This window comes from Lates calcarifer, unplaced genomic scaffold (genome assembly GCF_001640805.2).
Source record: "Lates calcarifer isolate ASB-BC8 unplaced genomic scaffold, TLL_Latcal_v3 _unitig_1807_quiver_1744, whole genome shotgun sequence".
NCBI classification, from domain to species: domain Eukaryota; kingdom Metazoa; phylum Chordata; class Actinopteri; family Centropomidae; genus Lates; species Lates calcarifer.
The window spans coordinates 12,060-27,298 of record NW_026115768.1 but is presented as its reverse complement, the minus strand read 5'-3'; the positions used below and the strand labels follow the sequence as shown (position 1 = coordinate 27,298).

Sequence of the window (15,239 nt, the reverse complement as noted above, 5' to 3'; positions counted from 1 at the left end):
TACTAAGCAGAGTTCATAAAAAAGGGGTGGGGTGGGTGGGGCATGGGGGTCTGTGTTTAAAAGATGAAGAGGCGATTACACCTCGACCTCCTTTGACAATGTGACCCAACTTTTCCCCGCTGTCAAAGGCTCAGTGGTGCACATTCAGAGCGGAGAATGGCCGTGGAGCTGCCTGTTTCTGAAATGCCCTCTCTGCTTTCTTGTTCTCCCTTCAATCTGTTGATAACTCCAGGCTCTCACAATGCCGTGGCTGTCAGTCGCTTTCCTTCTTCCCGGTTCAGATGTCGTCATTTCAGAGCGTTCCTCAGTTATTTCAGCAATACTGAAATCTGTTCAAATCACTGAGGAAAGCTTTTCAGAATGGCTTATTAAAATGGGAGAAAAGCATTGTGAAAGAAGTAATCTGGAATAATTTAAGGTATTTCATGAAGTAGTGCTTGTATATCAAAGCACACTCCACCCATTTACCATTTTTCTTCTTTTCTTGGGGAGCCTGCTATACGTTTTGACTTTCACACTTTTCTCCACTCCCAGTATTCAACACGAATTAATGACCCCCATTAATCTGTGTGTGTGTGTGTGTGTGTGTGTGTGTGTGTGTGTGTGTGTGTGTGTGAGAGACAGTCAGTCAGACAGGCAGCTAGCCACATGAATGCCTGGTCTTTCAGGGCACAGGCGGCAGTCTGAAGAAAAACAGACAGCTTTTGTATGAATCTCTGTCTTTTCTCATTTAAAGCAAATTAGAGTTCAGTGGCAAAGAGAAGTACAAGCGTGCCCTTCATTTTAAGGGGCATCAATGAAAACCTGCTGTTTCTGGTCTTGTCTATGGCATTTCAGTGAAATTACAGTCATTATGTTACTGTTCTGTTGTTTTGTCTCGAGTGAAGACCACAGATCAGATTGTGAAAATTATAGAGAGCAAGACATTTGCCACAGAGTCCAGGGATAATTTGTAAATACAAATTTTATAAACCTTTGTTATTAAGTTCATTACACGTCTGTGTTTGTTGTACTGTGTGAAGAAGGCTGGATAAATCAATGTAGAATGTGTGTTTTCATGCACAGGTCAGACTTTAAGAGTTCAGTTTAAAAATGCTTAATTACACAACTTTACACGTTTACATTGACGCCCTGTTTGTTTGCATTCAGGTTACAAGCATGGTGAGTATCCATCTTCTGTTTGTGACGCTGTCTGTGCTTTAATTAGGCCTCGTTCCTCAGCTGCTAGTTTTGCATCTGTGCTCCTGTCGTAGTGACACAGTAGCTGCTGCCCAGTGTTTCCCAGTTTATTGGTGTCTCTGTGAAGCCTCAGTCTTCTCGTACTGTAGCTGCTCACCAGCATCTGTTGCCAGCATGCTCACCTTTAGCTTCTGCCACCAGTGAGTCTGCATGAGTTTGCTACTGTGTATGGTGTGTGTGTGTGTGTGTGAGCTGCAGCTTCAGTTTGACTTTAAATGACTTTGTTAATGCACATTAACAAAAGACTGTGTTCTAAACAACACACAGTGTGTAGCACGCTTCTGCTTCTCTGTGAGTCCCTGTTGCATTTATTAAGAATGTAGATTTATCCTGATGATTGAAAAACCTCCACCTGCAGCTGCGACACTCAAACAAACACGATTCATGTTTTTCAGTTTTACTTGAGAAATTCTCTGCAGCCTTGATAGAACTGAAGTTTTTTCTATAGTACACTAGTGGTAGATTAATCAGGGAGTAAACTTTCCTTTAAGTGCATACCACTGCTAACCATTGTATCATGGAATTCAGTGCTAATTGTTTGGCACATTCCTTTAAAAAAAAGCCTACACTTAAATAGCAACGCTGATGCATCTTCTTTTAACCTGCTCGCTGTTTATTGTTGTGAGAGAGGTCAGTGGTGCTTTCAGTGTGTTGTTTAGAGTCTGGTTGTTGCAACATGCTCCACCTCCCCCCTCTGTGTGAGCACTAAGCCTTTTGTGACTGCTGTTAAAGGACCAAGCAGTGAAGGACAAAGCCCTCCAGAGCATGGCCTCCATGTCCTCGGCTCAGATCGTCTCCGCCACGGCTATTCACAACAAGCTCGGCCTGCCAGGCATCCCGCGCCCAGCCTTCCCCGGAGCAGGGGTAAGAGCCTCGTCTGCACGCCACTTTTTGATCCGTCCGGTCCAGCTTCACCCAGGCCAGACACGGGTCCAAACACACTGACACCCGGGCCAAATCACATTACACACCGCAGCTTATCTGGCCCTATCAGATAAGCACATGATCAAAAGGACTGGTAGTCAAGATAGCTACACCCACTGAACACGGAGCTAAGAGCCATTTTGATCTTGTCGCTCACAGCTGCTCACAGTTGGATGTTCTTTGTTGTTTGTTCTTTGTTGTCTATTTATACATCTGATTCTCCAGTTATGGCAGGGAATGATATCAGCTGGTCAGCCAGGATCCTCACAAGAGTAAGTATCACACTTTGGTGTCAGAAAAGAAAAGTCAAAGCTGTAAGTTGAATATGTTTGTATGTTGTTTCCTAATGGCTCTCTCTCTCTGCTCCAGTATTAAGCCTTTCACCCAGCAAGCCTATCCCATCCAGCCAGCAGTCACCACAGCCATTTCAAGTAAGAATCCAAAATGAACATCATTTTAATCTGAAACACGTCAGCGGTCTTTGTTCAGTAACTGACACGATGTCTCAGGGCTGTTTGGGTGAAAGTCAAAATGGCGACCACTGAGCTCCTTCTTGATCTTGGGGGTAGAGGTAGTCTGAGAGCGCCAGGTGAACAGGGCGGGAGCTGACTGCACGAAGGACAATGTCAGTTCTCTGAAGACATCGCTGACCTGAAACAGAATACTACAAAAGTATTAAGTTCAAACAAATTCACCCAAAGAGTTGAACTGTTAAACTCTCATCCTTCTGCCTCAGGCCACAAACTCATCAATCAGCCCTCGTAATAAATGTTCACTGTAGGAAACTCTGTCAGACTCCCTCCCTCTACGCTGGGTTTGAAGGAGGTTGGAAAACAAACCTGCTGATAGAGGAGGTCTGCTGAGAGTATCGTAACAACAAAGGTGGTTTTGATACTTTGAACCTCTTGACTTTTCCCTCAGAGCATCTTATCTGCTGTGCAGCTGCAGGAGGGAGGGGCGCGGAGTGAAACTAGAATCAAATCTGGTTCAGTGGATCCAGTTTTTTAGTCTCAGTCATTTAGTCTCATTCAGGAATTATTAGTTTAGTATTAGTATTAAAACCCAGCATCTAAAGACATGTATTCTCACCCATTTAAAGCTCTTTGTGTTTTAGGATGATGGACCTGTGTCAAAGTAAAAATACAGAATCAGAAACTAAAACCATCTGTTGCCTGTTGAGACTTCTTCTTTCTTCTGTGACGTCTTACATCAGATAAATCACAGGGTTCTGTTTTGTTGTCACACTACACCACACTGTGTGAAGTTTGACGTTTTCCTCCGTGTCACATGTTCTACATGTTCTGAGAGAGAAATAACAAATAAGCACAAGTGGCATCTTGGAATCAAGTGAATACTGATGACAGATGCTGCTCTGAGCTGATGAGCTGCCTTTCAGGTTCAGCTACACCTGTAATTTACACATGAATAATGTAAAAGTAATGAAGTAATGAGCGACATTACACAGGACAGCATAAACACACCTGACTCCCAGCTGATAACCTCAGGAAAAATAATAGATATGAAATGACAGAAAGGTTTTACTGGTTTGGAACTGAACATATTATATAAGTGTTGGTTTTCGTCCAGGTTACGAGCCCACAGCAGCTCCAGCTCCCACAGCACCAGCATGGCAGGGCCGCTCCATCGGTACATCCAAAACTCCGACTGGTGGAGTTCTCCGCCTTCCTAGAGCAACAGAGAGACCCGGACTCAGTGAGATAGAGCGTCTTACTAAAGCATGAAATGTCACTGTCTCTTATCGTCCAGTCCTCTCCTCTTTGAAAACACTGGGACGTTTTCCCAGGCAGACGTTCAGCTGAGCAGAGGCCAAAACAAGCTGCGCAGGAGAAGTGTGGTGTGTGGGGAAGCACGGCAGGAAAACCTGCCAGCAATAATGAACGACTGCATATTAATCAGCTCCTTAAAAGGCAAACGCCAAAACTATATTTAAGTGCAGACTTCAGCTCAGCAGCACTGTGCAGTGTGAGCTGACAAATCAGCAGCACACGTTCACTTCAGCATTTTAAAAAAATGTTTGTCCACATTTTGCTGTGCACTCTCTTCTGGTATTGACATGGAAGAACAACAGCCATTAACACTCAGCACTGCCTACAGGCTGCAGCACACGACCCGCGTTTCATACGGGTCACGACGAGGGCAACAACCCTCTGAAAATCTAATGTTACTCTCTGATTTGCTGCTTCTCTTTCTGCTTTTGGCAAAGCATCGTGGGTTTTTAGGTTTAACATTAAATCCAAATATTCTCAGTTGAAAGTTGAAAGGAACCTGAGTTCTCACTTTTTATTACATGTCGTCAGTTTAGGTTGATTGTAGTTTGTTTCCATGTGAATGAAAACTGACTTGTTTCTCATCTTCGATAAGCTCTTGAGAAGATGAATTGTGTTGCTGCTTTTACCTAATTTAATGAGATTTCTGTCATTTGTGGTTTCACAAACTTTCTCAAATCTGGAGCTTATAGAATTTGGGTGAAGCAGTCGGCGTTCCCGGCCTCAGTTTAATAGAAATGAGAGGATCAGTTTGTTTTTGTGTTTTAGTGGAGCAGAATGATTTCGTCTAACTTAGAAAAGACGCCTAAAAGCAGACAGACGAATAAAAAGCAATGTAGCGTAGAGTTATTTCTCATCATGAGCGTGTTGTTACCAATCTAACTCTGGATACCACTGGATTATTATGGTGCTTATTTGTCAGATTTAGTCTATTTGACCTCGGCAAACCTTTTCTCAATATTAATATGTAACACTGTTATAAATGTTCAGACAGGTTGGACTTGATTTTACTCTCCTAAATCACAAAACCACCTGAAATAGAGTGTGGCCTTTTTAAACTTCACGTTTTTAAAATATGCCTCTAATACTGTTGATTTACTTTTTCAGTACAACAAGCACCTATTTGTACATATCGGGCAGACGAATCATTCCTACAGCGACGCCCTGCTGGAGTCCGTGGACATTCGTCAGATTTACGATAAATTTCCAGAAAAGAAAGGAGGACTGAAGGAACTGTACGGAAAAGGCCCCCAGAATTCCTTCTTCCTTATTAAGTTTTGGGTAAGAGCCTGGATTAATGTCTGACATGTCTGAATCCTGCTCAGGTTTGTCTTCAGTAGGATCAGTGGACACAGAGAAGACACTTCTCTTAATGTTTGCAGAATGCACTCAGCTATATTTGGACGTGCATAGCAGGAGAGCTTTTGATCAAAGCACTCACTAATTCAGTGTAATATCTCCAAACAATGGGCTGACCCGGTTGCACTCCTAATAGCTGTTTAAACATTGCATGTATTTCCTCCTTTGATGCAAAATGCTAACTAGCGGCAGCCAACAAAGTAGGGAGCGTATGCACTTGGACCAAGTCCCTCAAATTCCTTTTGAAGTGACCGACCAATCTAAATTTCAAATGAAAGACAGAATCTGCACAATAATGAATGTATAACTGCTTTGCTTAATGAAGGAGGAGAATGTTGTAGGAGGACGTCTCCTCTTTTTGTATCCATAATGAACAGGATGTTCAGGGCATAGAAAGGGCTGCCCTCTGTGAGCAGACCCGCTCAGCCTTATAAATCAGTCTTTTCACGTAACTTCATTTCATCCTCTTTAGAATCTTGTTTCCAGTATGGAGACATTAACATGCTGAGACCAGGGGCCACGTACTCGTGTGATCAGAGATTCTCGATGATTAATTCTTCATTCATCACCTTTTTCAGTTTCCACATTTAAACCAGATTCTGCCTTCTCCTCTAAAGTACAGTTCAGTACAGCTCTGTGTATCTACATGCTTCTTAATCAACATACTTACACTGATTTATACTGACACTGATACAGCTGCTAGAATCAAGATTTTTATCACAACAGTGTGATGTGATGTGTGTCGCTCTAACAGAGTTTATTTAGAAACTGTGTCACAGTTACATAGTTTGTCCACTAGAGAGCGCCGACACTTTGGTAAATGTTCTGTTTTTAATGCGTCTTGGTGACAGTTCTCTGAAAAAATAAGTCTCCAGTTTAAGTCCAGGTGACGTGTTCTCCCAGATATCACAATCAGTATCAGCCTGGCTCTTTTTAAACAGACTCATTCTTCCAAAATAATGTCTGATTAAACTGCTTCCTTAGTTTTAGGATCTTCTGTGTTCTGGGTCCTGATCTGATTCAGTTTTGTCTCCAGCTTTTTTTTTGTTTAAATGGTTATGATGAAGAAAAGTCACCAGACAGTCTGACTCATCACTAAACATCTGTCTGTATCCAGGTGTGTAAGGACTCCACAGGTATTTCAGGCCAGAGAGTCCAGTGTTTCTCTAATAAACTAAAATGAGCCGTTTGTGTTGTTTGTTCCTCAGATGTTCGTTGATGTTGATGTGGTTTTTCTCTGCTCTCCAGGCCGACCTGAACTGCAACATTCAGGATGATACTGGCTCTTTCTACGGAGTGACCAGTCAGTACGAGAGCTCAGAGAACATGACCATCACGTGCTCGACGAAGGTCTGCTCCTTTGGGAAGCAGGTGGTGGAGAAAGTTGAGGTAAACTCTCAGACCTTTCCTGTGAATCAGTGAACGAAACCTTTTTACTTCACCTTTCTGCTTCATGTTAACGTTTGTCTTTCTCCTTCTCAGACTGAATATGCACGGTTTGAGAATGGACGCTTCGTCTACCGAATAAGCCGGTCTCCCATGTGTGAATACATGATCAACTTCATCCATAAGCTAAAGCATCTACCAGAGAAATATATGATGAACAGTGTGCTGGAGAACTTCACTATCTTATTGGTAATCACCTCACTGACCTGAGTGGGCGAGGTCCCTCTCCAGGACTCTCATTCTTCTCTCTGCTGTCACGGTGTGTTGGTGGCTCCAGCTGGCTTTAAAAAAGAGGGGGGGGGTTGGTGTTTGGCTGAGTCTTGAGATGAGTTCCTCTCTCTGGTCTCACATTCCTCACATTCCTCAGGGGATGAAACGCTGTGTGAGGAGCCTCATTATCTGCAGGGGAAGAGAGGGCAGGACAAACCCCTGTTATTAGCCCTCACATGGGGTCATTCACCAGCACTGACAAAGCAAAAAATAAAGAAAAACACACATGGATCCATATGTGGGGGGGTGTGCAGTCAAGATGGCAACCAGGTCTGCATTCACCATAAACATGGGATGATTAGAAAATCCACCAGACAAACCTTAGCAAGGCTTTTAGCATCTGAGAAATAGAAGCAGAACTGAAGTGTTTCATTCTTATTTATTTTACTTTAAAGTAACTCGCTCAGTCATTGTCCTCTGCCTCTGTTCTGTGAAACACAGTCCTCATGTTTTCAGCTTCTTCTCTGTTCTGCTGTTCTTTAGGAAACATCTTGTTTAGGATTTCTATAGATTAGATGAGCTGGTTTAGAAAAGGCCTGTGAGTGAGACAGAGAGCACAACACTCAGACTGTTTGATGCTTGTAGTTTTTAAACTCTCTGAGGTTAAGAAGCTCTGCTCGCTCTCAAGTACCACCTTGGGAAACAATGTTAAAATATATATTTTTTGATCCAGCAGCATTCAGAGAAGGACTTTAGTGAAACACATTTACACTCAGAGAAATCGAGTGATATCAGGAATCAGGGTCAAGGAGACAAATGTTCAACAATCCATAGATAAAAACTGTTTCCCTGCGTTTCTAAGAACTGAATGCTCTGAAGGTCGGGCATGAAGCCAGGGGAGATTCGATGAGGTGAAAATGAAACGTGCGTTAATATATAATACATAGTTTTTCACAGAACAGAGACAAAAAACAGCACAAACTTCATTTTGATTTATCAGTTTTATCATTCTCTTTATCAAAGGCAGAATTCATTTCATCTTGTTTATGATCTTTCTTAACATGTGGTTAGAGATGGTTCCTGGAGTATCTGTCTGATGTTTAGTAATGATGATAAATGAATGATACAGATGCTGTAAATAGCCTCAGCTAGCTGCGCGGTGTTTTAATATGCAAACAGATTAAGGTTGTGTGACATCCTGTGATGGAGACTTAGGAAGCAGACTCCTGTGTGGACACCGTGAGAAGAATCCTGTGTCTTTAGTTTGAAACGTCGGGTCTTTGGTTTCTGTTCTGACTCTGGTTTGTTTTGCAGGTGGTGACGAACAGGGACACCCAGGAGACGCTGCTATGTATGGCGTGTGTTTTTGAAGTTTCAAACAGTGAGCACGGCGCCCAGCATCATATCTACAGACTGGTAAAGGAATGAGAAGCTCCCGAGCCCCCCACCCCCCCACCCTCCTTCTTTTCATAGACTTACCAACCTCAAAACAAGTGGCAGTGCCTCTACCTGAAAGTCACACCTACAATGCTTTTTGGTCATGGTATCGGGTGAAGTCAGTTGTTATAAATCTGTTTTTAATATAAGTGTTTGTTATTTGACTGCAGCTGTGAATTGCGGTACAGTTGTTTTATGTTTAAATACGGGAATTCACGTTTAAAATATGTTGAGTTGGTCTCTGTTGGTATAAATGTGGCCGTTCTTAAAGAATTTACTAGATTCATTTGGTAAATGTAAATATGTGTCGTCTTCTTCTGCTTTGTTACGTAGACTAAGGAAAAAAAAGTGGATGCTGGCCTTTTCTACCAGCAGCCCTGATGTGGTCTGTGTAATATGTTTGAGTGTGTTTTGTATGTCAGTAGTTCATCATTTGTGAGCATACATACTGTAGATACACAGACACACACCCACAGCCAATAGATTTTCCAAAGAAACAAAACTAACAACACTACATATACAGAAGCTGAAAGCAAGTGGTTATAAATATCACAAAAATTACTGCTATTAAAAAAGAAATCTGCTTTCAGAAGTATATTTATCCCCGTTGAAGCACTCCAAGTCTTAGACACTAAGAGCAGATTGAATGCACTGTGAAAATTTGCCTGCCTCTGCTCCATTAATGTGGGGAAGTCTTACCACCTGTCGAGTATTTCTGTGCTGAAAATGAGTCTTTCCTCTGTGAGCGCTGATGAAGAGAACATGTAGGTTTCAGACAGGTGAACGTTCTGCTAATCTGACTCGAACCGGACTCTCGTTTTGTCCAAAAGCACTTTGTTTCCTTCCTGGATTCGCCTTAGATCTGTGGTTGTAGAAGAGTTTGAATAATCATAACACTATAAATCACTTGTACACAGCAGGGCCTTGTTCAGTATGCTGTGCCCCCCCCCCATCTTTCCCCTCTGGGATGGCGGTGTAAGAACTCCCAGGCTGGAGAGTTGCTGCCTTCATGTTCACGCTGTGTTCACATGTTTCCGTGGCCTACACCGATCCTGAGCCTTAAACATGTTCGAGCCGTGTGAACTCCAAAAGATGCCACTAAAACTGTGATCTCTCTGCGTGGGAAGACTCTTTATACGTTTGCATTGTGTAAGGAATTCACAATACAATCTGCCAAAGTGTAAGTGTTCAGTGCCTTAGAATATATTCTAACATTTTCTGACGTTACCCTTCGCTTCGTTTTAAAGCCTGAAATCAGACACTCACTGCTCTATCGCTCGGTACATCTGAGAAATTCTGTTTCTTCTAATTGGTACACTCCTAAAAATACAGTTTGTGTTGTTGGTTTTTCAGAGGCAGCATACTTTAAGTTTGCAAATCAAAGAAAACAGTCATAGTACAGGTTCTATTTTTCTCTTGACTCTGTAACATGTGGATAAAATATCAGCCTTTTTCTGAGAGTGTACTATGAAACAGACCGACTGCCTTTCCTGTTGTAAAAGACCAAAAATCCAGAGATACAGTCGATGGTTTGTCAGGTCCTGCTCGGTAGCAAGGAAGTGCCTTTGGTTTTAAAAGTTCCAGCTTCAAAAAGATCAAACACAAACGAAAAAATTCAGTGTTGCTAGACCAAAAAAAGAGACATAAGTGAAACCAATCACCACATTGCCTTTTCAAAGGACTGACAAATGACAGCAGGGGAAAGCCGGTCACTGGTAGAATAAATAAATGATATATTCATTTTATTACTGATTTCACAAATGATGTATTTGAAGAAAACCTATTTCTTTGCTTGAGGTCAAAGACTGAACGACCTGCTGATGACGTACAGCCGCTGACTGCATGCAGGATGTCAACTCACAAACACTGCAGCTGTCTGCTTCGTGCACACTTGCAGGTTCAAGTGTTTTTTTTTTTTTAAGGTTTTTGGAAACGTCACAGTTTCCTCTTTCCCGCGACCACGCGCTCGCACGATGTGAAAACCACAGAAAACATCAGACTCTCTCAACGTTACCTTTGACGACGCAGACACAGCTGTGATGTCGACGAGGCAGGGACCGACCGAGCTTTTATCACTTATTATCTCTGACGACAAAGAGTCAAAGGTTTATTTAATACGACGTCTATACAACAGTTTGTAGAACGAGACTTTAATGTGGCGAAATCTGAAATCGTTTCCACAGACTAACGTTTCACAGCTGCTGGTGTGGACGAGGCCGTCGAGGTTAATACACTTTTCACCATGAGGACCATAGATACTCAGACATTTACTGTTTCTTAGAAAAACCATTATAATCAAAAGTATTTTAATCGAAGAAGCTCTAAATAATTGCAGACAATGTCTCTGGTGGATGCAGATAAAGTTCAATCATTCAGTATTTTTGCCACAGTCCTGTGGACACTGTGGAGTTTAATAGGCTTTTTTCTTCTGTTTACCCTGTGTATCTGTTCACATTTATTGATTACTTAGTGAGATGTTCCTGTTTCCTTCTTGTACTTGTATACAGTTGTACTTGGTTTCGTGATGACATTGTCTGTATATTGCAAGCCCAGTAAGATGGTAATGATGTTACTGCTGCACTGCTGGTACATTTTAACATGTTATCGTTTCAACACTTTTAAAAAACAGCAGGGCTGGTGCCTTCAATGGCCTGAATGTTCGGTGGACCATTTGAAGAGAAAATGGACACACACTCACAACATAAAAAAAATCAGCTAAGTGGAGGAATCATGCTACAAACATATCAGCAGTTTAGCTCTTGTTCTTTGTAATTCTGTCGAAGAGTAGGTACTGGTACCTTTTTGTTTTTATGACCATTTTACAGATGGTGGCTTTAAAGTGATTCTTCACATAGCTCACAAATAGTTGTCATACACACATTTGGGTTTTGTGTGCAGACTTTTTTTTTGTAAAAAGGTGCTTTGTACAAAATGATATCTTAGCTTTTCTTGGTACAGATGTGTGATATCTTTTCATATCCATGACGGTAAAGTGTTGGAGCGAAGGAGAGAAAAGAAGCTCTGCTCTGTTTCTGTGTTCTGCATATGGTCGTGTCTTTGCTCCGTAACATTATGATGCCTTCTTGATAATAGTAGTTATTTTGTAGCTTTCTAGATACTTTGTATGTATGCAATATTGAAGTTAAATAAATCTGGAAAATATTCCCTCCTTTTTGTCGCCGCTTGAGTCAAACTTTTATCAGCATTACGGTGCAGAAGCTGAAAGAATCTCCTCTGCTCTGTTGGTCCTGTGTCTGGTCTGTTTAACTGCAGAAACCTCTCATCAGCAGCAGATGGAGCCTGTCGCCTGCTTCATGTTTAACTGCCCCTGTTTCACAGAGACATGAGCATAATGTGCTGTGGACCGCTGCAGTAACAGAAGCCATCACCAGAGTGAGACACTGTCAAATTAAAATCCAGTAAACATGCTGCTTTCTGCTGCGTTCACAAACATCACTGATAAAAACAACTACAATCATCAGTGAAGTCTCTGTCCCACTTCAGAGATATGAAGGCGATTGTGGATCAGATTATTTGGGTCAAACGCAGCAGCAGCTCAGTTCAGTCCTGTCGACCGTCTGGAGACTAAAGATTTGTTTCTCTGCAGATTTTCAGCCGTGATCGTCTCAGTGCAGGATTTTACTTTTAATTTACAGTCCACAACCTGATGAGTGTGAGCAGAGCACTCTGCCACCATGTGGACATTTACAGCACAGTGCAGCGACACTGATGTGCAGTGGATGATTGTACATTCAAACACACCAGAGGAATAGCCCATAACATTTTAGATATTCATCATCACAGTGCACAGTCCTAACATTTCATTTTACTGAAATAACTCGAGCACTTTTGGTTCTTTCTAGATTCAGAGAAGAGACTCTGTGGTGTAAAGTGACCAAAGCAAAGACTCATTAAATCACATACAGTCACCACATGGCTGTTAAACACTGGCACAGGCTTAAAGCACAAGTGACGGACAAACTAACCTGAGGTGAAGCGTGTCAGACTCACAGAGGAGCACTGACATCAGGCACAGCTTCAACTAACACCTGTACATGAGATGAACACTCAGCTGTTCTCCTCTACTCTGCTCACACTGTTTCTAATCTGCAGGTCTCATCAGTGGAAAACAACAGAATCAGAGAAAATAAGAGTGGGTGTCAGTGGTGGTGTCTTTCTGTCCCTCACAGCCATGATCATTCATTTCACTGTGCTTTAAATGCTGGATATTCACACAGACATTAACCTCACCGGGGACAATAGGTCTCCCAGAGACAGAGCTGTTGGTGAACTGGTTTTTAATCCTCAGGTCGTCATGGCTTCAGCCTGTGGCTCCACAGTATCAGGTCCTCTGCACTGACACTCGCTGGTGGCAGTCATGTGATCCCAGCAGAGGCAGGTCCCGTGAGGGAGAAGGGTTTCCTTGACTTGGCCCGTGGAAAGTGCACGAGAGGACACATGGAGCTCCTCGAGCCCCGTCTGCAGCCGCTCAGATGAGTCTGAGACGCAGCGCGCGCGCACACACAGGGACTGAGTATGGACGCGCTCCCCTCCACACACACGGATCTACATGTGTTTTAATGACTTTTTAACAGTGTCTCAGTTGAACACGCGTCCAGGATGGAGTCTGAGGAGGCTCAGGTCTCAGTGTGGGTCTGCCGGGAGGAGAAACTCGTCTTCGGTTTGTCAAAGCGCACAACCTGCGCTGATGTGGTCAAAGTGCTGCTGGAGGAGCAGGACTGTCCGCGCGGGCTCTGCGCCGCTCGGTCCTACTGCATCGTGGAGAAGTGGAGGGGCTTCGAGAGGATTCTGCCGAACAGCACCCGGATCTTACGGCTGTGGGTCGCGTGGGGAGACGAGCAGAGGAACGTGAAGTTTGTGTTGGTGAAGAGCGACGCGTCTCTGGCGAACCACGGAGCCCGGAGCGCGGAGGCGCGCGTGGTGCTCAGCAAACACAGCCCCTGTGTCACCAAGGGCGCCGCGCGCTCCGCCACGGCGGGCATCACGCCCGAGAAACAGCGTCGGATTGTGAGGAAAGCTTTCAGAAAGTTGGAGAAGATGAATAAGAAGAAGGCGCAGGCGGCGCTCAGAGACGCGTCCTCTGCGGAGAGGATGGAAACTCTGGTTCATCTCGTGGTTTCTCAGGATCACACGATCCGCCAGCAGGTCCAGAGGATTACGGAGCTGGACGCGGAGATCGAGAGGTGCGAGGCCAAGGTGCATTCTGACAGAATCAAAAGACACGGGCTGAATTATGTTCAGGACACGTATCTGGTGGAAGCTGCTGCAGCGTCCAGCAGAGAGGAGGACGCGCTGTCCTCAGAACAGACTCTGGACACGTCTGAAGAGTATGTCCGGCAGTGTGAGGAGGTGGTTAGACTACAGGAGGAGCTGTGGGAGCAGGAGGCTCTCTTAGACCTGGTCACGGTGCAGATCCAGGAGGAGCTGAACCACCGCTGGATGCAGCGGAGGAGAGAGCAGCTGCGGGACAGAGACGCTGAACCCGGCGAGGGCGCGCAGTCTGTGGCCTGTCCCGGGGCGGACACGGCCCCGGACAACGAGCTGCTTTTGGAAGAGGAGAGGATCAAAACGCAGCTAGATGCGAGTTTATACATCGGTCTGCGCCTCAGCGCGGATTTAGAAGCTATTAGGAGCGATTTAGAGCTGAGCCAGGAGATTTGCAGCGCGAGGGAGAAGGAGATGAAGGATTTGCTGGAGAAAGTGAACACTCTGGACATCGGGGAAGGGACAGACGATAAGACGGGGATGATGAGCACTTTGGAGAGCAAGAGCGAGTGGGTGGAGCAGGCCAGGGGTCTGTCAAAGGCTCAGAGCGGGAACGACGACGACTCAGACACTGGCTTAAGTTCTCTGCACAGTCAGGACTCAGACAGCCAGCCTGTGTGGGAGTCACTGGTTTAGGATTTGACCTGAAGGCGCTCATCTCCTCATCACTTTCCAACTAGAGAGTCTCAGGGATCATGATCACTCTGAAGGAAATTCACTATATTTAGAACTGAACCCATCTGATTACACTCTGCTTTATATATTTGTACCATCATAATAATCCACATATATTTTTATAAATGTTTCTCAGCAGGAAATCTGTCGTTCTGATGCAAATAAAAAGAAATGATTGTGTTTCCTGACTCTGTGTGTTCCTCTGCTCTCTGGTCAGTGAAATGTGAAAATGTGGTAAAAGCAGATTATTTCCACAACCTCTGAAGGAACATGTTTTCACTGTGACAACAGACAAAGACAGATAAAGAGACGTCTCTGTTGTGAATCATAAAGTCACAATAAGATGTGAAGTCTAAACAGAGGCCAAGGACTCACTGAGCAGAAATGACCTTTCTCTTCACAGATGATAAGAGGTGACATTTTCTCACGCAGACGTGAACAGTACGAGTGCTCCTGCACACTGGTGCTTTACAGTCTGATAAAGCACACTCTAACACTGCGTCCTGTAGGTGAGTTTGATTTATGACCCTGAAACATGGTCTGAGGCCTTTTCCATAAACACTTTCCCTCTGTTTACGTACAGCAGAGTCGTCCTCCACCTCCTGCTCCGTCCTCAAGTTATTTACTGTTAGAGAAAGTTTCAAGGCTCCACACCAGGGAATAAAAAGAAAACAGTATAGAGTTTCCTCCCTTGATAAATCCGCCCATGTGCTGCTTTATAACTGAATACACAGCGATACGCAACTCAACACAAAGGTATACATTACTACCTGTCGTCAGAGTTATACCTACTTAATAGGTGTATTGAATTATTCCAAACAGCAGGAAGAATAAAAGATGAAGCCAGTGTTTTCTCAGCGTATACAGTGACTGAGT

The 15,239-nt window shown here is 43.8% G+C and overlaps 2 protein-coding genes across 2 annotated transcripts; both read left to right on the top strand.

Moving 5' to 3' along the window:
• Nucleotides 1-991: 991 nt before the first annotated feature.
• Nucleotides 992-11,571, top strand: LOC108890764 (transcriptional enhancer factor TEF-1-like). The gene is given in 10 exon segments (XM_018687766.2): nucleotides 992-1,161; nucleotides 1,972-2,103; nucleotides 2,389-2,435; nucleotides 2,533-2,594; nucleotides 3,751-3,818; nucleotides 3,820-3,876; nucleotides 5,058-5,231; nucleotides 6,558-6,698; nucleotides 6,792-6,944; nucleotides 8,280-11,571. Coding segments are annotated over 10 exon segments (1,017 nt in total). The 5' UTR covers nucleotides 992-1,092; the 3' UTR covers nucleotides 8,394-11,571.
• Nucleotides 11,572-12,401: 830 nt separating this feature from the next.
• On the top strand, nucleotides 12,402-14,860 carry LOC108890763 (ras association domain-containing protein 10-like). Its single transcript, XM_051067599.1, has one exon. It carries the CDS (start codon nucleotides 13,023-13,025, stop codon nucleotides 14,322-14,324), a length of 1,302 nt encoding a protein of 433 aa, XP_050923556.1. The 5' UTR covers nucleotides 12,402-13,022; the 3' UTR covers nucleotides 14,325-14,860.
• Nucleotides 14,861-15,239: the final 379 nt, after the last annotated feature.